General features: G+C 38.5%; 4 protein-coding genes across 4 annotated transcripts; 2 read left to right on the top strand and 2 right to left on the bottom strand.

The window, feature by feature from the left end:
* Nucleotides 1-1,586: 1,586 nt before the first annotated feature.
* On the top strand, nt 1,587-3,033 carry mtrfr (mitochondrial translation release factor in rescue). Its single transcript, XM_032517124.1, has 3 exons — nt 1,587-1,796; nt 1,909-2,189; nt 2,598-3,033. Exons 2-3 carry the CDS (start codon nt 1,911-1,913, stop codon nt 2,826-2,828), a joined length of 510 nt encoding a protein of 169 aa, XP_032373015.1. The 5' UTR covers nt 1,587-1,796; nt 1,909-1,910; the 3' UTR covers nt 2,829-3,033.
* Nucleotides 3,034-3,873: 840 nt separating this feature from the next.
* On the top strand, nt 3,874-7,488 carry kmt5ab (lysine methyltransferase 5Ab). The gene is given in 9 exon segments (XM_032517120.1): nt 3,874-4,088; nt 4,349-4,446; nt 5,244-5,301; nt 5,304-5,390; nt 5,627-5,834; nt 5,927-6,014; nt 6,187-6,246; nt 6,779-6,969; nt 7,166-7,488. Coding segments are annotated over 9 exon segments (1,011 nt in total). The 5' UTR covers nt 3,874-4,078; the 3' UTR covers nt 7,377-7,488.
* Nucleotides 6,476-11,775, bottom strand: rilpl2 (Rab interacting lysosomal protein-like 2). Its single transcript, XM_032517123.1, has 4 exons — nt 11,258-11,775; nt 11,016-11,167; nt 8,970-9,092; nt 6,476-8,519 (listed from the first exon to the last, which is right to left on the bottom strand). The coding sequence occupies exons 1-4, from the start codon at nt 11,549-11,551 to the stop codon at nt 8,498-8,500; spliced, it is 591 nt and encodes a 196-aa protein (XP_032373014.1). The 5' UTR covers nt 11,552-11,775; the 3' UTR covers nt 6,476-8,497.
* A 1,461-nt stretch (nt 11,776-13,236) lies between these two features.
* On the bottom strand, nt 13,237-19,536 carry LOC116690291 (RILP-like protein 1). Its single transcript, XM_032517125.1, is given in 8 exon segments — nt 13,237-13,823; nt 14,140-14,238; nt 14,330-14,490; nt 14,842-15,009; nt 15,139-15,405; nt 15,528-15,646; nt 17,216-17,363; nt 19,105-19,536. Coding segments are annotated over 8 exon segments (1,380 nt in total). The 5' UTR covers nt 19,432-19,536; the 3' UTR covers nt 13,237-13,732.
* Between the last annotated feature and the right edge of the window lie 847 nt (nt 19,537-20,383).

Here is a 20,383-nt window from a genome sequence, read left to right as displayed (position 1 = left end):
ACATTTTCAATGCAGGACTTTTACTTGTAATAGAGTATTTTTACAGTGTTGTATGCTACTTTTACTTGATCTGAATATTTTCTTCCTAACCAAACTACATACACCATCACATCATTTCTGAAACATTAGCCGCCTATATCCTGTGTGTGTGTGTGTGTGTGTGTGTGTGTGTGTGTGTGTGTGTCTTCCCTCTGCTAGCTTGACGAAGCTCAGACTCGCACGGCCATTTAGACGAGCAGTTTCGATAGTGGGGCGCCCCCTGCTGGCATCAGAGTATATGGGCTAACTTTTTCATTATTATTAATTGCAAACTTTTACAAATATATTATATAGTGTTTGAACCATTCGGCATTAAACTTACAAAACATATCAAAAATATATTTATTCCCCTCCAATGAACATTACAACCTAGAATATGGTCTGACCCTAGAGTGGCAGGCAGAGTAGGCTTTATTATAGGATGTGAAGTTACAATGACATGCGGTGATAGACAGACGTACTTTTACTCAGTTTACCCGTAATAATATCTGTATGAATTTGAATGCATTGATACTGTACATTTATTGTCATCTAAACTCACTTAGTAACAAAGTGAAGTGATTGGAGGCTCAAATATTTAAGAAGTATACATTTTAATGTAATGGTGCATGGTGGGGACTTCAAGAAGGTCACTGATTAGATGTTGACTACTGCATTACATTTTGCATTTGCATAAAATGTGAAATGTTTCATACATTTTGAACCACCAACAATGAAGCATATCTACCTAAGAACTTAACAAAAACACAACAAGAAACCTATTCCTGGTTAATTCTTGTTTAAGTTGTGCACAGTACTTCAAAGTCTTTATACATTTAGTAATATAGTTTATTACTACATTAATTATACAGAATATTGTATCATTGTACTGTATCTATCAGAGAAATCGTTACATGCATTTCTTATACTTTTTTTCTTGCCAAAAAAAAAAGGACGGCCAATCCTGAACAAACTGAAAAGCTTTGCACTCTAGAGTTTGGATTAACTCTTTATGCAAAATCGTTTTCTTGTGAACCACAAGTTTGTAGAGTTGTAGAGATGTTCATTTCTGTTACAAATAGATAATACTGATTTCTTACAAATACTTCAGGTTGCACTGGAAAGGTGAGTCTTTTACAAGAGCCACATAAAAAGGAGGAGACAACAGTCGACTGAGGTCTTGAATGATCTCTTAATTTCTACGTGCACATCACAGACAAGCAACATATTAGTACAAGCAAATTTACTATTATCGACATTGCCGATACAAGTGCGTTGCATTTTGAATAAATAATAGTACAGAAAGAGAGAGGCTATAGCCTAGTTTGTAGACTAGTTTGTTTTAGTCCTATTATTAGGCACCGAACTTGTAAAAACCTTGAACAGGGGATTTCCCCATTGTAAACATGGCCGTGCCAAATGTGATACTTGTAGGTGATCTGCCACCCTTAACCGCCGTCCACGAAACGTCATGCCTTTTAAAATGTCTAACAGAAAAAAACTTTTAAGGAAACTCCAACTTAAATGTCTTAAATGACTTCAGTTTCCTACCTGCTAGAGTTTTGTTCACCGGACCGACACACGACGGCGGCAGAGGGTCAACAGACCGCTCTATCCTGGCCACGAAGAAAAGCACGACAACTGCTGATTGGCTGACCGGTGACGCAAGCGTAGGACTGGAGACTGAACCTGAACGTAAACACGAACGCTAGCACGCGACCGTGAAACGGACATGAAAACATAATAGCCTACAGTAGAGCTATTACTTAGCCTACACGGTAAGACGTTTTTGATAGAATAATTGATATTCATTCGAATAATATATATATTGAGTTTGGTGACACACAAAGTGATGTAATGCTGGCATCCACTTTCTATGTTTATTTGAAGAGATGTCGCGGCTTGTCCAGTTCATCAGCTGTATGTACGGTGTGTCCAGTCGGGTCATATGGAGAGCTTCTCCCAGTGTCTCTCCTCTGCTAATGCCGCTCCCGTCTGGACTGACATGTGTTTTGGCAGCCGGCAAAAAGGACTTGATAGACTTTCCTGTCCTGAATGAGGACGAGCTCGAAGAGCAGTTTGTGAGAGGATCTGGACCCGGAGGACAGGCCACCAACAAAACCAGCAACTGTGTGGTGCTCAAGCACATCCCCAGTGGGACTGTTGTGAAGGTTAATCTTGTTTTTAAATCCGCCTGTGTACCTGCCATCAATGGTATCTATCAGTTAATGTTTAGCCAGTAGATATTTGGTGAATGAATGACCCAAATCGGAGGAATGTTTTGTTCTTGACCATAGACGTCTCAGTTGAAAAACCTCATAGGCTAGTACTGTAGCTGTTCTGATGCTTTTGATAATATTACATGATCTTCTTCCACAGATTCCTAGTTGTATTGTAAATGAGATTAGAGAACTTCTTGTCCATGTTGACTTAGAAAGTTGAGTTTAGTCCTTTCAGTGCCCTGATTAAAGCCCCAGAACAGATATGGCTACTCAAGATGGATGATATTTTCTTTTTGTCAACCAAAGTTATGTGATTGATGTTAGTTTAATTTATTGTACCATCCATTTCCCCTGCAGTGCCATCAAACCAGATCTGTGGATATAAATCGAAAGCGTGCTCGGGAAATTATGCGCGAGAAACTTGATGTTGTTTATAAAGGAGAACTCAGTGAAGTTCTTGTAAAGAAGAAGGAGTCTGAGCTGAGGAAACAAGAGAAGAGGAGGAAGGCAAATGAGAATCTGGAAAGAAAAAAACTCTTTAAAGAAGCGCTGGCTGTAGACTCCAAATCTGGAAATGACACTGTTTGAAACGTTATAGAATGTATACTTGCAGGGTTGTGTACTTTATGCAGATTGAATAACAAAACCTGGAAAGGTTCTGTCAACTGTTTTAAATCCAATTAGCCTTTTATTTGTATAGTATCTTTCATGCAAAGTTGCAGTACAACATACATCACATAATACAAGACACGAGAAAAAAATGAGAAAATAAATCAAATATAGTCAAATGTTGGTGATGTGTAGTTCATCTTTCAATGCTGAAATGGGTGTTCTTCAAAAAAAAAAAAAACATTAATTGGGATCATATATTGTAAATATTGGGATATATGCTTTAGGTAAAAGCTGCAGTATGGTACATAGGTGTTATTTGATAACGTAGATACATAGGCTACTGTATTTCTTTAATTTTAGCATTTGATGACATTTACCATCCCTCATTTCCTGTAAGTTGTAGCTTCCGTTTCACACTAGAGCATTTCCTGCTGGCTCATTTCATATTGAAAACACAGATCAAAAGAAGTCAACATTATTACGGAGGCACATAAGCCCAAATCTATCACTGCATGTCAGCAAAAGTTGTCTGATCTAAACATAAAATACTTGACCTGTCTACCTGCCACAGTCTCACTCTCAAGACTCTAAAACTATTTTCTTCTTGAAATAAAAAACAACAACCTTCCGCTACATGGGACCTTGTATGCCCAGAGGTGGGCATACCCACACCCTTTTTGCTTTAGATTTCAAGTATGGTTAAAAATTATGAGAGGCTACATGCTTTAAATGGATTCTTATTTATTACCTGTGCTTAGGTAACGTCATAGGACACTGAACATTTTACTGATTGAATCATGCTTTTCTTTCTTTTTTATACTATCAACACATTGCTGTATGCCGAACATTATAATTTAATAATAATAATTTGTCAGCATTTTTTTAATTTAAGTGATCCCACTAAGTTCATTTTTTTGCTAGATAGACATGACTACAGCAGAGTTTGTGATGGGGCACATGTCTGACTGAGAGGTCAGCCTTAATAGAGTTGCGGCCAATGAGAGAACTACTTTCATGCTCGTGCCTCTCATGCCCGGACGAATCAGCCAATGAGAGATGCAGTACGGATTTTAAATCCACCAGTCTCACTCATGCACTATTTCGCAGTGTAGCTAGTGGTCTGATGTTTGTCGTTGCAGAAGCAGTGAATTAGCCAAGCACAGTGAGAACACAGTGGACTACTGTAATGAACTCCTAGTCCATTGTATGTTATTCTGGGAACGGACATGGCAAAAGGTAAACTTGTTAATGTGTTTCATGTGTCGTTTCAGTAATGGTTGCATGTCACACAAACTACTCTAGTTAGTGTGTAGCTTACGTTAAAGTTAGCTAGCAAGGGTAAACAGAGGACCACCTTTTTAAATACGTTGGTTAACGTTACCGTGAGCTGAAGTTTACCAATAAAACTCTCTCCGGTAACGGTAGGATTTGTATAATGTCGGGTGAAGTAGCTAGACAGCAGTGCTTACGTGTATTTGTTTCCATGTTTATAAAAGGGAAGAAAAGTGTGCTGAGAACCGATAAAAAGCCCGAGGACACTGTTAAAGGCAACTCACGGAAGGAGACAAAGGAAAACAAACCTGCAACAAACAAGGTATGTTTTATTTTTTGTTTCTACGCTTTAGCTTTCGCGACTAAAGTAAGAAAAACTTTTTCTCACATTCGGTGTTAAACCCACCACATGAACGCAACGTTACCGTTAAAGGGGGGGGGGACCTACCTCGGCCTGTCTGGCGTCGTAGCAACAGATGTAACCAAAAGCCAGTATTCAGTCCTACAAGCAAAATCTACCCCCGAGCAGCTTACTGCCCTTTTAACCAACCAAACGGTAAGGGTGTAGTAAAAAGGCATCACGTTACACATACACCATAGCTATAACGGTAAGAATGTCGAGACGATTATTGTCGCTAGAGAAATTGTTTAATGACCAGCACATATACACTGACTATGTTGTACAAAGTTGATTTACCGCTACAAGGTGTTGAAATTATGTGCTTACATAAAATTCATACTCAAATCTATATCCATCCTTCCATCCTCTTGCCAATCAGACATAGCACTGTTAACGTGGAGATGTTCATTCCGGAGTTGGCAGGCAGAGCATTAAAGTCTTCATCGGCTAGCAATAACATGTCTTTGAGTGTTTAATAATATTATTATTATTATTATTAACATGTGCACCGATCTTCTAAACTTGAAGCACCTTGAATTCACATGCATGTTAGGAGCAGAAATAAAGACGTTTAACAGTCAGTAATAGCTGCATGGTTCTAAACACAACCTCATAAAATATGACCATTTGTTTTCTCTCCTCAGATTTAGCTGAATGTTTATGCAAGTCCTTTTTTTGTTGTTGTTTTTTGCCAATGTAGATGATAATTCTTTTTGCAGGATTGCGCAGGCACAGTGCAGTCAATCTTTCAGAGTCTACGGAGTCCAAGCAAACCTAGATCCCTTTGAGCGACAATACAAGCATGCTGATCCAGGAAGGAAATGAATCTGATGAAACTAATCCTGTCACGTCGAAGTTAAAAAAAGGCGAGTACCTAAGTACATTTTAAAATTATGTTTTGCCATGTCTGATGCATATGATCTCCCAGCTATTTTGCTGTAACCCCTATGTTTAGCATATGGTCAGCAGAGTAACGTGTACCACAGACAACATTCTTGTGCCTGTGAATGGCAGCAGTGTTAACACACCTGACTTTTTTTCACTCTTAAGGCCAAATGTTTAGGGCAGCTATCAATTTTAATCTGTTTCTTCCTCATTTTAGACGTGTCTAGTGAAATAAAATCTGAGAGTTGTGAGTCTAAAGAGCAGAAGCCTGAAATGGCTTGTCATGGGATCAGAGAGCCAGACCCTGACCAACTTAAGCAAAAAGAGTCCACCACGCACACAAATGGCAGGGCTGCAGCAGACATCAAACTTTCAGCATCCAAACCTCGAAGTAGAAGTGGTCGAAAACTCGGAGCAAAAAAAAAGTGAGTGCAGAAAGACATGTCGGTTATAAAAACAAGACTCAGAAAGTTGCACAATCATGATCTCTCATTACTTTGATAATGTTTCTTTTCAGGACAGAGGACAAAACTTCCCAAAACAGAAAGGTGACGGACTATTATCCAATCAGACGGAGTAACAGAAAAACTAAAGCAGAGTTAAAGGTCGGTATGAAAAAATGCTTCTTCTTTTTTTGTGGTTTGTACTAGTAACAGTTAATTAAAAAAGCATTTTTTTTTTGCTGATTTGTTTATTTTTGTAAGGATATAAGGATTATGCAACTCTACCATAACAGAAAGTGTGACTTTGACCCAATAACATTTAAATTGTGAACAGAGTGAAGAACACAGACACATTGATGACCTGATAAAGAATGACATTGAAGAAGGACTGCAGGTAACATTCAATGGTTTAAACGTACAGTGCCCCAAATGTGTCGACACATTTCACTATGCATTTAATAACTGTCCACAACCGCCAGCGCTCCCATTACCGATCTCATGTTTGCTAATGTGCACAAAGCACGGCAACGATCAGGCAACAGAGTAGCACATTGTAGAGTTATCAACTACCCTTATAAGGTAAATCTATTTCTGTAAGTAGAAGAAAAATCATTTTAGTAACAGAATTTCAGTGGTCTTTTATGGCAGACTTCTAGATTTGAGATCACTCTAGGCATTTGCAATATTTTCTGTAGATCAGTAATAAACAACGAAAGAGGCAAATGTTTTTTTTCTCTTTTTTTTTTTTTCCCTAAACTATTTCTCTGTAATCTAGCAGTCAGTGATTTAATACTTGGTTGCTAATTTTGACAATCACTAACCACAATGTAATACATTAAATATTGTTGAATGTGGTAGTAAAGCAACCCCTGCACCATTACTAATTCAGTTAAATTTCACACTTTGTTGCTTTTGAATGTCAACAGATCAAACACATAGAAGGAAAAGGAAGAGGAATATTTGCTGTCAAGAGCTTCAAAAAGGGAGAGTTTGTCGTGGAGTACCATGGAGATCTACTGGAACTAGCTGAGGCTAAAAGAAGAGAGGCCCAGTATGCTCAGGATCCTAAAAAAGGCTGTTACATGTACTACTTCCAGTATCAATCCAAAACGTACTGGTAAGTCCAAATGTTAAAACATGATTGATGCTGGGTTTCACTTATTTCATTTTTAATCATTTTCTTTCTTCAATTTGTTAACTTGGTTAAGATTTAAGATGGCAGTAGTCTTAAAAAGGAAACCTTAACATTTTCTTGACTTCTAATTTGACCTGTCTTGTGTTGTAATGACAGTAAATCTTTGTTTCCATGTTAGTGTGGACGCTACGGAGGAAACGAGCCGTCTTGGAAGACTGATCAACCACAGCAAAACTGGAAACTGCCAAACTAGGCTTCACCCCATCAACGGTACCCCTCATCTGATTTTGGTGGCTTCCAGAGACATCAAAGCAGAGGAAGAGCTGCTGTACGACTACGGTGATCGGAGTAAATCCTCAGTCTTGGCTCACCCTTGGCTCAAATACTAAATCCTCAACCACAAATGGTAATATTTTAGATGAATTGGTGCTGTCCTGTTCAGGGTTATGTAAAAGATGCTATAGATAAGTAGTCCTCAAAATGCTTTTTTTATTAAGCATACAAAATATTTTTATTTTAAATTGGGGCTAATGCATCAACTCAAGTGTATTTTTGCAACTGTTTTTATCATGGTTTTATATATTTCTTTTTAATCTTAAATGTAGCAGACTGATGCAAGCTTGAAGGGTATTTCTCCTCATGGGGTTTCCTTTTGCAATGAATATAATTGACAATTCAATTTCCCTATTGTAAATTATTAACTGTGCTGTAAATTAAGGAATAAAACGAGTGTTCATTCCAGCTGTGGCGTGGTTAATGGTGAAGATCTGAGACATAAATGACATATTGTGCTCTAAGATGACCATCTCCTCCACTTATTTTGGGCATTTTTATCTTAATTTGATACATTGGAGTCTGAAAACAGACAGGAAATGTAAGGGACAGGGGGGCATAGCATGCAACAAAGGTCCTCGGCTGGAAGGGAGTCTCGAATGTTGTAGTTAAATGGTATTTGCCTTAACCCATAAGCTAGGCAATATCATTTTTGCATCTGCCCCACACTGCGTATTGCAAAGGAGTCGCAAGACTGAAACACATGCAGATAAAAATGCATGTCTAGTTTTTCACACACTGCATATTGTCTTTCAACTGCAGTTCCATTGTATGCCAGAGCAGCGACACTTTTTCTTTGATAGTTTAGAGTGACCGAAAATGTTTAGGATTACTGGACCAACACGAAGCACCTGAAAGACTTAATTTTGATTTATAAAATTACAATTTATAGCTTATAAATATCTTCATTTTGAGTGATTGCATTCAACAAAATCTAGATAATACTTTCCAGTTTCATTTCATATCTTCAAACCTATGTATTATATATTTCTACTACAGAAACTCTATATCACTATGAACCATCTTAGGTTCAAATTTCCAGTACAAAATACAGTGGTTGTTTAACACAAGAAAAATGGGAAAAAAAATTCAATATAAAAGTGTCTACATGATGAGAAAAATGTGCTGACAAATCCAGTTTGTCTTCTACATGGTCCGTTCTTGTGAAAGGTTTTTCTTATTTTCGCCTGAATGAAAACCTATAAAGAGAAAGGGTCCAGAGTTAGTTTAAGGAGTTTCATTCCAAGCGCTGTGAACATGGAAATCAGGGAAAACTGCCCAGTGCGAACATTGTCACGGCAGACTGTAATTACTGATGGCTGCAGTAGTTTAGCAGACAAACGGCCAATTTCCAACTTCTCTCTTTCTCTCCTTCAGCACTCGCACAAACATTCTCAGCAACGCATCAGCATGAATTCATTCGGTCACAAGTATATCATTAGGAGACAGGAGACAGACTGTGAGAACAATCTCCCTGCTAGCTTACTTCAACATCATGTGGTTGCTGATGACATTTATCTTGAAACCTTTCCATCTGAGGTAAACAGTTTTTAACAACTGTTACTTCCTCTATGTCTTACAAATTACTTCTTTGTTGTCTGGACATTCATACTACTGTATTCAGTAAAGCAATCCGTCCTATTACTCACAGTTTGCCTATGGTTGTCTTCTCTTCTTTTGCATTATTTGTCGTGGATGGACTGTGCTCTGTAGCTTCTGGTGTTTTCAGATCCACCTCCACCATGGCTGGCTCAGACTGTGGCAGAATCCCACTGCACAACAAAGTAGAATTTTATAGTCACTGAAATAATTTAACATGAAGGTATCCTACATCAAAAATCCACACCATCAAGTTGAAGCCTTACATGAGATTGAATGTATCTCTTTCTCTTCAAAACTAGAAACAGTGTTATCAAAAAGATCAATTATAGCAATGATATAGGAGGCTAATTCCAGCTTTATAACAGCACATGTAAACTATTTGATGTAGTTTTATACAACAGTCCTGCATTAAATCCTGTACTTGCCAAGCTTATATTCAGATTTGTTGACATTATGTCAAAGACGTGTTGATTTAGCTATATGGAAATAACATCAGCGCGGCTGTGGATACTGTGGACCACTGTATTCTTTTGGACAGAATCGAGAAATACTTCGGCATCTCTGGTCAAGTGCTTAAGTGGTTGAGATCCTACCTTTCAGAAAGATCTCAATGTGTGTTTTATAATAACATATTTTCCGACCCTTCCCCACTTCAGCACGGGGTTCCACAGGGTTCAGTCCTTGGTCCACTATTGTTTTGGTCATACTTAGTGCCATTGGGTCAGATCATTCGTTCTTTTGGGATTGCTTTTATGCTATGCTGATGATTCACAAATATACAGTATCCCATTTATTGCAGGAAATTTACGGGTTGGGTTTAAGTTATCGACTTGTTTTGGGGCTGCTGGAGAAGGGGTTATCAGCGAACTTCCTGCTAGCCCAACTGGGGGAAAAAACTTAGAGATAGTGGGGGACCAGTGATTAGGTATTTGTAACAATTTTACTCTGTCCTTGATGATTTGTTTCTTCCCCAGTGCAAGGTAGAGAAAGGGAAATTTTGGGGGTTTTTTTTTAAACACCATTTTCCCATTTGATTTGAAATATTAAAAAGGTGAAAAAAAGTAGTTCTTTCTCTCCGAAGAATCGCAAAGTTTAACCCAATTTTGGGCCTTTAAAAAAGGTTTCCCCTTTTCATCCCTTTTGTTACATCTGGGGGGGGGAATATTGTAAGACGGGTTTGGGTCCCCTAAGAAAGTCTGCGAGTTTCTGCAGTGGCCCAAAAATTTGCTGCAGAAAGTTTTCGGGGATGGTCATTAAAACAAAAATAACCCTAATGCACGGGCTCCCTTTTCAGGTTAGAGCAGATTTTAGGTTTTGTTTTAAAAAAGAAACAAAATAGTGAATAGCCTTGCACCATTATATCTGTCCGATCTTTTAAATTCCTATGTGCCTTCATGGTTGCTGCGCTCCCACGGGTCAGGACTTCTGACCGTTCCAAAGGTTAGGAAGAAAACTTGGTTTTGTTGGTGAGCGAGCCTTTTCGTTTCGTGCTCCAACATTATGGAACAGTCTTTCCGCAGATATTAGATTGGCATGCTCAACTGAGGTTTTTAAATCAAAGTTTAAGACTTACCTATTCACTGCTGCTTATGACTCCTAAATGTTCAATTATCGTTGTTGTCTTTGTAGAGTGGTATTTACTTTTTACTGTTTTGATTTATATTTTTAATGTACTGTTTGTATTTCAATTGTATTGTTTTTGTAAAGCACTTTGATTGAAAGCGCTCTATAAATAAATGTATTATTATTATTATATTATGGTCATTATTGAGGATGTAGTTAGTGTTGTGTTGTATTGGATAAGACCTTTTCAATGGAATTCAATTGCTAGGCAACAGCCTAGCCTCTTGTTTACTTCCTGTCAGTTTATGTCACATACTCTGCAACCGGAAATCAACTTGGGGCCATTTCGAATGGTCTATAGCAAGGTGTTTCTAATGCTGTCTTCCTAATGTAGTTAGCTAACTCACGTATGGAAATGGAGATGGACAACACACAACATAATGCAAAAAAATATTGCAAAAGAGGTGACATGAATAAATAAATAAAAAACACTTTCTCTGCCATCTTAAAGTAGACTTTAGTAAACTGACCTCTTGTAGAGCTGAAGCTCTTCCTGAGCCACCATGAGCTGAGCTTTGAGCTGGTTCCTCTCCTGCAGGACCTCCTTCAGCTCCTGCATGGTGAAGCGCGGTCTGTTGGGGTCTGTGAGGTCCACCAGCAGCTGGTTTGGTCCCGCTGTTTGCTGTAATGGCAGCAGGCAGGAAAGCATCTCTAAACGTCCACTTTATTGTCAACGTCTGACAATTATTTCAACTGTACATGACAGACTCACCGTGCCCTGCCCAGAGGAGCTCTCCTTGATGATCCTGTCCAGCTCACTCTTCAGGTTGTCCCGCTCCATTTTCAACTCCTCCAGAGACAAGTTGTACTTGTTGACCAAAGTCTCGAACATTTCCAACACACGCACTATTCTGAACTGTAAATCCGACACTTCTTCCCCTGTGCTGCTTATTTTCAATAAATCCCGTCCGATGACATACGAAATGTCATACACATCCTCAACCGAGAGCTCGAACGCGTCCTTCTCGAAAGCCAGAGCGGGCGACGGCTCTTCACCAAACTCCATGACGGAACGATACGACTGCTGAAAAACAATTCGAATAACTAATAACTTTTAACTTTTCTACTCTACTTACCCGCAAATGTCTAACAAAAAAAAATAGCGCTTTCTTTCTTTTTGTCTTGGGTTCAACACTTTTCCTGGCAGAAGGTAACAAACTTCCAGAGCAACGGCACTTCCCCCATCACTCATCCACCAATAACGTGACTCGCTGGACTGCAGAGGAGGGCAAAGTATCCTAGCGACAGGTGAGTACAAAGATCGTTTATGGCTCACGAGGACTCCCTCAACTGAAGATGACTCCCTCTATCCTGTCGGTTCGTGAACGCGGGCCTTTTTTTAACGTTACAGAATCAGGTGGAAAACCACGTGACTTTGACTTTAGTTGTACTGTATTTTTCTCGTTTCACTTCTATTTATTGTTTACTTTCTTGAATTATATGTACTTATTTCTGTCCTTGTACTGCTGCAACACCTGGATTTCTGCTCTGGTTTTTCAATAAAGGTGTATCTTCTATTATTTTCTTTTTATTAAGAGTGAAATGACCAAGTAAAGTTTCTTGCCTACACAAAATATTATCTAATACTATAAAGTTTCAAAATGTACTGGACATAAACACAACATACAGTACATCATAGGACAAATCTATCTGTAAAATTCTGTTTATAATAGTATTCATTTCTATATTTATTCAGTACATATCCATCCTGCACTTATGAAACCATCGTATATCCTGCACTTACTGCTATTGCACTTCTGGTTAGACCCAAACTGCATTTCGTTGCCTTGTACCTGTATGACAATAAAGTTAAATCTAATATAATCTAGCACATTAGCCTTCGCCATAATAGTTTTTCATAATAACACAATTACAACATTCAAAAGATGAAAAATAAAACTTTATTAGTTTATTCTTAACAAGCATAATTTTTATTGATGCAGCCAAGCACTTTTTTGTTTTTGTTTTTACAGTACTCATTATTGTTGGAATAAATGTAGGCTAATGGTCATACTGATCTTTTACCAGTTTACCAGATTGTATTGGTGTTAAATACAGTGTGGTGCCCTACTGTGTGTAAATGTTAGCTCTTATGGGAATTACTGGAATTGTTGGGTCTGTTGTTTGTAAATTATAGAGTGTGGTCCAGACCTACTTTATCTGTAAAGTGTCTCGATACTGTAAATACAATTGAATTGAATCTTCTTATCAATTCAGGGGACTAAGCACATTGTCTCAGTCTCTTAGTGGAAAAAAGCGGCACATGATAATTAATATCTATTGCTGCACCTTCAAACCCCACTCAAACACTTACCAACAATAATTTGTTATATAATCAATACATTTTAACATAATCTATACCTAAATGACACAAGATGTCCCATTAATAGGTCTTATAGCATGCGGACCCATTCCCAACACCTGGTGTCATTATTCAGAGAATGTCAAGCAACTTTTGTACCTTTGGTACTTTTGTAAAAACTCAATTCATACTCTGGACATTGCAGTGACACAATTTCTGTATTTGGATCAAGCAATGTAGAGTGGAAACTAGGGTGCTTAGTTATTTGACAATAAAGCAGCAAGTGCAGGGTTACACCTAATGAAGTAAAACGTTTTCATCGTAATATATAAAGTGCGGCACTGACAATTAATGATGTTTTATGTAGCACCTGAGAGGTCATAAATATACATATTTTCACTAGTTAGGTTCATTTAAAGCTCTTACCAAGTTACCTATTATGTAGTATGGCTTACCAGATGTACAATGGGATAAAGCCTGACATTTGCCACGTCTCTAAAGCATTCTCCTCCTCTTATACCCCTATCCCAGAATGATAAGCGGTTTAGCCAGATCATACTCCAGCGATGACACAACACTGCAAAGACAGGTCTGGCTATGCAAGACTAGCTAAAATGCTACCAAAATATATTGCAAAAGTTGACACCAGTAATGACAACAGTGGTTCATTTATCACAGTTACTGTATGTGTGAAAGTATGGCTTTAACTGAGTATTATTTTCATTGTCGACTGATCTGCTGATTATTTTCTCCATTAGTTGTTGGTCTATAAAATGTCAAATTGTGAAAAATGCCACGTTTTCTTCACAACTTAAAGATATTCAGTTTACTGTCATAGAGGATTGTGGTGATAAATAAGAGCAACAATGCAATTCAAACTCAAGATCATACGAAGAAAAGTCTTCTGATTGGCATCAATGTGGGGTCGTCTGAAATCAATCCGGCTGCCACCATCGGCATTATAGCAGTGAAGATCCTGTCCAAAGATGGAAATGGAAATGGTGACATGATGCAATGGAGATAGGAGGGACATTTAGAATTAGATAAATGACACAAAAAGCATCAGAATCATTGTTGTGATCATCACTATTATGTGTTTTGTGACCCTCAGTAGTGACACTCACCACTGACTACTCACATGAAAACAGGCGCTATTTGTTTCACAAATTCTTATACAATTTGTTAAGAACATTTATCTGATGATGTTTTTTTGACACATTATAATGATAAATTACACCAATGGGAGTATGATGAATATTGTGCGAGAGTCAAGTCAAATTTAAAATACTCACAAGCGTCTAATTCCTGATTCGGCCAGATCAGTGGAACTGGAGCATGGTGGAGGAGACGGAGGACAAACCATGGAGCTGATGTCATCCCCAAACTCCTCACTGACGGGTATGGAAGAGGTAACTTAACTTTAGCATCAGTGTTATGTCCAGTTGAGATGAATCAAAACTTAATTTTTAAAACAAAATGTACCTTTTGTAATATGCCAGCTCTTCGTGTAGCATAAACACTTGGGCCTTGAGTTCATTCTTCTCCTGCAGGACGTGCCGCAGCTCCTGCAGGGTGAAGCAAGGTTGGTCTGAATCCTGCTCCAGGCGGTCTGTCTTCTCCTCTGGCTCTGTCTCAGCGGACACCTTATGCCGTCAAAACACACAGTCAGCACTTCTCTCTAGCATGGGGGTCAAACTGAAACATATTTCTGCCAGAGTGGTAATGGTAATTTATGTAAACTGTTAACAGCAGAAACGCACAATGAAAGAAAGCAGTGAGACAATAAAATAGGGGGAAAAAAACACTGCAAGTTGATTTACACAAAGAAGATTTTTCTTTTTACATTTTGCAAATGTTTCATGGTGTTGGGAGTATATCCAACATGTTAGGGACATGACAGCATGCCAGATTGATAATGCTTTATTGTATTGTTAGTGTAAATTGTATTATAGTGGGCCTCTGCTATAACAGTTAAACTGTGTAACAGGTTGTACCAGTAAACATGCTGTTGTGTCCTCATCTTTGTCACCCTCTTCCTCATTATTTTCTCTCTTTGATGACCCTGGGAGAAGGGAAGGACTCTTTAAGTAGTTTGCCAGGAAGCCAGGTTCCTCTCCACACTCCACCCACACTGAATTTGGTTGGGAGTTAGATGCCGAAGACTGAATTGGTAACACAAAACATCCACTTAGCCACTGGAACATTATACATTATTATTACAAAGAAACTATGGCTTAATTATATTTAGGATTTACAACCTTCTGAAGATAAGACATTTTTCTTTTTCCTACCGTCATCTGTGGTGATGTAGGTGGTGACATCCCAGATCTGTTTTTTTCTATATCAGTGACTTCTCTCTCCAGTTCCCACCCTCGGAGCTCCTTTCTCAGCCTTGCGACCTCCAGCTGCAGAGCCCCCAGCTCCTGCTGCCGTGCCTGGGCTGCAGCTTCCAGCTCAGCCCTCTGCTGGATCAGTGCCTTTCCCTGAGCCTCCATCACTCCTATCCTGTGACGAAGGTCCTGGTTGATTCTTATTAGCCGATGTTGCTGCATCTGGAGCTATAGTAGAATAGAAATGTTTTTTAAGACTGCACAAAATCTGGACAAGGAAGGTAAATTGTCGACGGATGTAAAAAGATTGTCAGGTGCCAGTATGTGCTGTATATGGTATAAATCCCCACCGCCTCAACATCCTGGTTTTTTAGTGTCAGCTCATGGGCTTTAGCCCGGATTTCATCCCTCTGCTTATCCACCAAGTCTTTCAGCTTATTCACCACCTGCCTCTCCTTCTCTGACATTCCTGTGGATATCATAAAAAAGCACAGACAAAATGTAAAATGTAATGTATCTAAAAGGAGGATTCATTTATTTCACTTCTTTACCATTCATTTCTTACCATCAATTTCCACTTGTGCCCAACAGCAACCCTTTCAATACATTTAAGTCCCCAAATAAAGCATAATCCATGATGAGAATTATTGAAAGTGCATTGTGTTTGGCAGGTGACTCTAAAATCTAAATATAAACCTAACGTCAAAACAGGACAAACCCTTTTCGCAATTGCATTACCACATGACAATGCAAATGTAATTTTTTTTTAAATAAGTGAAAATGTTCACTGTGATGGATTACATTATCTCAAACACATTTCATGTTGCTGCAAGCTGATTGTCACACTGTACCAAAATTAAGTAAAACTAATGGCTGGCTAAATATATGAAATCATCGGTTACACCAAGAATGACTGCCCATGAATTTCCAAACAAATAATGTGCCAGTGAGCGGAGTGATCATATCATGCAGCACCCATTTATTTGGATGTACATGTTTATAAGCAGTGGGTGTACTGTGGCCCCGGCAGTACTGTAACTACAGCTGCAGCCACCATTAAAGTCTCATACAATATGTTCTGGTCTGCTTCAAAAATAGTCTCCTTTACAAGCTCCTGACTGCCTCTCTTCACAGCCTCCTTTTCATGACAACATGCAAGCATGGAGCATATACTGTAGAATACCACGTGACTATATAGGGTAAATATGCGTAATGTACAGCAGATGGTTAATCAGTGCAACACAAATCTGCAGTAAGCAGCACACATATGAAATATAAATCCCATCTGTACTGGAACTCCAAGACCAAACCAATTTACTATCCAGAGTCATCACAAGACACTGTACAACACAACATGCATGGCAAGACTTCAAACAGCAACGAACCAGACCATGCTGTTATTACACTATATACTATGTACTTAAATTTGTATCTTTTACGTTCCCTTAATTTTTTTCACAATAGACTGTTTTTGTTCATCCGGATCATTACATTCCTGTGACCTATGCCTTTAATGCCTGGCTGCAAACCCAATGCACTTTGGGAAAATATAAGTTAAAATTGGTAAAGATCAACTGACAATTCACTCATCACTATCTACTATAATCACCGTATAGAGATGAACTGATCTATAAGATGCTGTGGCACAAAACCTGAGTTGGTAGCCTGCGGTTATTGAAATAATGAAAACTGATAGAGTAAACGCTTTTTTAAATTAAATTGACAAAAAACTGTATTTACTTTGGCTCGGAAAAGTCATGACTGATACCCGATCAGCTTAATAATGTAAATATTGGTATAAATACCAATTGTTTTGTCGTATTGGATTGGTGAGTCCCTATAATCAAATCATTTGAAATAAATCATTTCATGAGGTTATTTCTTTAGAGAGTTAAAAAAAACATACATTAAAAAATAACGTAATAATAATTGTGTTAAAAGAAAATACTCTTTTCCCTTTTCCAATGAAATTTCTTGCAACCTTTCAAAAACCCATCAGACAAACCCGGGATGAGAGTCATTGCTGCAGACAACCTACCCTCCTGTTTCTGCAGGTCTTCCTCTGGGACAGGGGACTCTCTGAGAGAGAGGCTTGCTAACAGCCTCTTGTTCTCTGCCTGAAGCTGGTGAGTTTGAGAGAGCAGGTCCTGGACTTCTCCTCGCCATACGTCCTCCACCAACTCCAACTCCTGAACATAAGAGATTTAAAAGAAAAAAGAAACAGGGAAAACACAAACACAGTCAGGTGCTGTGCAGAGTAATTGGTATTTGATTGAAAAGGGTAGATATAGCTGGGTGAATATGAGGGCTTTACAAAGTCAACAACACCTCAGTTCAGATTTTGCTGCCTCTAAAATCCATATGGTGTAATTAATACTCAGTTTTGTTGTTATCATAAATGTTTTGAAGTTGTGCGTGTAGGTGAGTTCATTAAAGGTGTGCTGTAAATTTATAAACAGTAATGTTAAGTGTAAAGTAACCACAAATTAATGAATTCCCTAATAACATCCCTAATCATTTGTCTAGAGTAGTATTGTATATTAGTATTATGTAGGATAGTTTACTCCACTACTACTAATTAGATGTAATAAAGTATATCATTATCATAATATCAATATATCTATGACTATCACAACTACTGCTTGAAGGTTCCATGGCATGAAAATTTAACTTTATGAGGTATTTTAACATTAATATGTGTTCCCCCAGGCTGACTATGATCCCCCAGTGGCTAGTAATGGCGATAGGTATAAACCTTTGAGAAAATGAAAGCTCAGATGGGCCAAGGTTACCTCTCCTTTCCCTCCTTTGCCCGCCCAGAGAATTTGGCCCACCCGTGAGAGAGAGACATGGCTTTCAAACGGGCAAAGTGAAAGAGTCTACAGATATGGTATTAGGGGACCACTAAGGTCTATATAAAAGAGACTTCAGATATGGTATTAGGGGACCACTAAGGTCTATATAAAAGAGACTTCAGATACAGTATTAGGGGACCACTAAGGTCTATATAAAAGAGACTTCAGATACAGTATTAGGGGACCACTAAGGTCTATATAAAAGAGACTTTGGATATGGTATTAGGGGACCACTAAGGTCTTATAAAAGAGACTTCAGATATGGTATTAGGGGACCACTAAGGTATATTATATATATTAAATATATATATATATATATATATATATATATAAGAGACTTCAGATACAGTATTAGGGACCACTAAGGTCTATTTAAAAGAGACTTTGGATACAGTATTAGGGGACCACTGAGGTCTATATAAAAGACACTTCAGATACAGTATTAGGGACCACTAAGGTCTATATAAAAGAGACTTTGGATACAGTATTAGGGGACCACTGAGGTCTATATAAAAGAGACTTCAGATACAGTATTAGGGACCACTAAGGTATATATAAAAGAGACTTCAGATACAGTATTAGGGGACCACTAAGGTCTATATAAAAGAGACTTTGGATATGGTATTAGGGGACCACTAAGGTCTATATAAAAGAGACTTTGGATATGGTATTAGGGGACCACTAAGGTCTATATAAAAGCATCCAAAGAGCACCGTGTCATGGAACCTTTAATTGATTAGCTGATAAATCAGTTAGTGGAAATTAATGAATAATAATTTATTTATGTTAAGCAATATAAAGATGAAAAGTCTTCTGCTTTTCTCTGTTTCATCTTTATGAAATGTTTAGGGTTAGACTGTTGGTAGACAAAAAATAATTTAAAAAATGTCAAAACTTATATATAGCGACTCAGTTAGCGTTACGTATGCACTTTATGAAGTCATAAAACAATCTTCACACACACACACACACACACACACACAACACACACACACACACACACACACCACACACACACACACACACACACACACACACACACACACACACACACACACACACACACACACACACACATTCGGTGCTTCCTCTCCTGCTCGTATCTGTCGCTCCGCTCCTGCCGCAGCCTATCCAGCTCCCTCCGCAGCTCCTCGGCCTCTTGTCCGGCGGGTCCGCTGCTCACCAGGGCCTCCAGCAGCTCCAGGACCCGCACCACTTTGGGCACCACCCCGGTCAGAGACTCGCACCCAAACCTGTCGATGACCCGCTCAAACTCCTGTCCAAGCACCGCCGCTATGTCGTACACATCCATAACCGTCAGCTCCGCCACGGGCCTGTCCAGCGCTGACATAACGGAGGTTTCCATGTCTGTCCTCTGCTTTAGTTACACCTCCGACATTTAACATATCGGTTTTTCCTCCGACACTCTGAGTAGACTCACGTTTGCTGTAGAAATACTAGCTCACACATGCTAGTCCTAAAAGCGTGTGTGAACTTGCTAATTAACTAGGGGTGCGTGGAGAACCTGTTTTACTTTGTTGACAGTCAAACCTTGCTTTGATGCTGCATTTAATACCCCCGCTAAAACGTGTACATATCACTTTCAACGGTAAAACATACCATCAATGTTCAAGTCATATGGTTCAAGTCAATGTGCCAATATTAAAGGTTAATTTGGGGAACTGTTGCCTAGCTTTTAATCAGACAGGCTAAACGGTAAAGAGCCACTTGTGCTAGATTAACCATATAATCATGTTCCGTGAATGTCATATCAGCAGGAGTTGGGTGTCGGGTTTGGAGATTTTCAACTGCTCCTGAAGGCAGCAGCCCTCCCTCTACGTTGACTCAAAGTCCTGCGCATGTCATGATGTTAATGTTGCATTACCCTCTATGCACATCATTAAGCTTTTAAAATAGACCGGCACTACTTGGCCATTGAGGTACAGGCAGCCTATGATAAGCAATAAATAAAACTACATTAGAGAAAAAGTATTTCTTAAATATTACCACTGTATTAACATAATTTGAATTTCTTGTTAGGAATATGAAAATATATACGATAGATTATACTACTTAATTTTAGCTACCAATCTATAGCTCCTATTTGTATAGTTTTTGTTATAGCCTGCAAATACAACTATGATCAACTATGGTTAATCATAACAGCCTGACAAATTAGTTTTGTTTGATTAAGGGTTAATACCTGATTACTAGTTGACACCTCGTTGTCGTCCATTAACACCTGACAATACGACACCTCATAAGGCATAAACCCTTACAGCATATATATATATATATATATATATATAGCCTGCTCAATAAAAAAAAAAGATTTGAAATAAATAATTTTA

This window comes from Etheostoma spectabile, chromosome 5 (assembly GCF_008692095.1).
Source record: "Etheostoma spectabile isolate EspeVRDwgs_2016 chromosome 5, UIUC_Espe_1.0, whole genome shotgun sequence".
NCBI lineage: Eukaryota > Metazoa > Chordata > Actinopteri > Perciformes > Percidae > Etheostoma > Etheostoma spectabile.
Note: the sequence above shows the minus strand (reverse complement) of the source record. Positions and strands in the feature narration are given on the sequence as shown.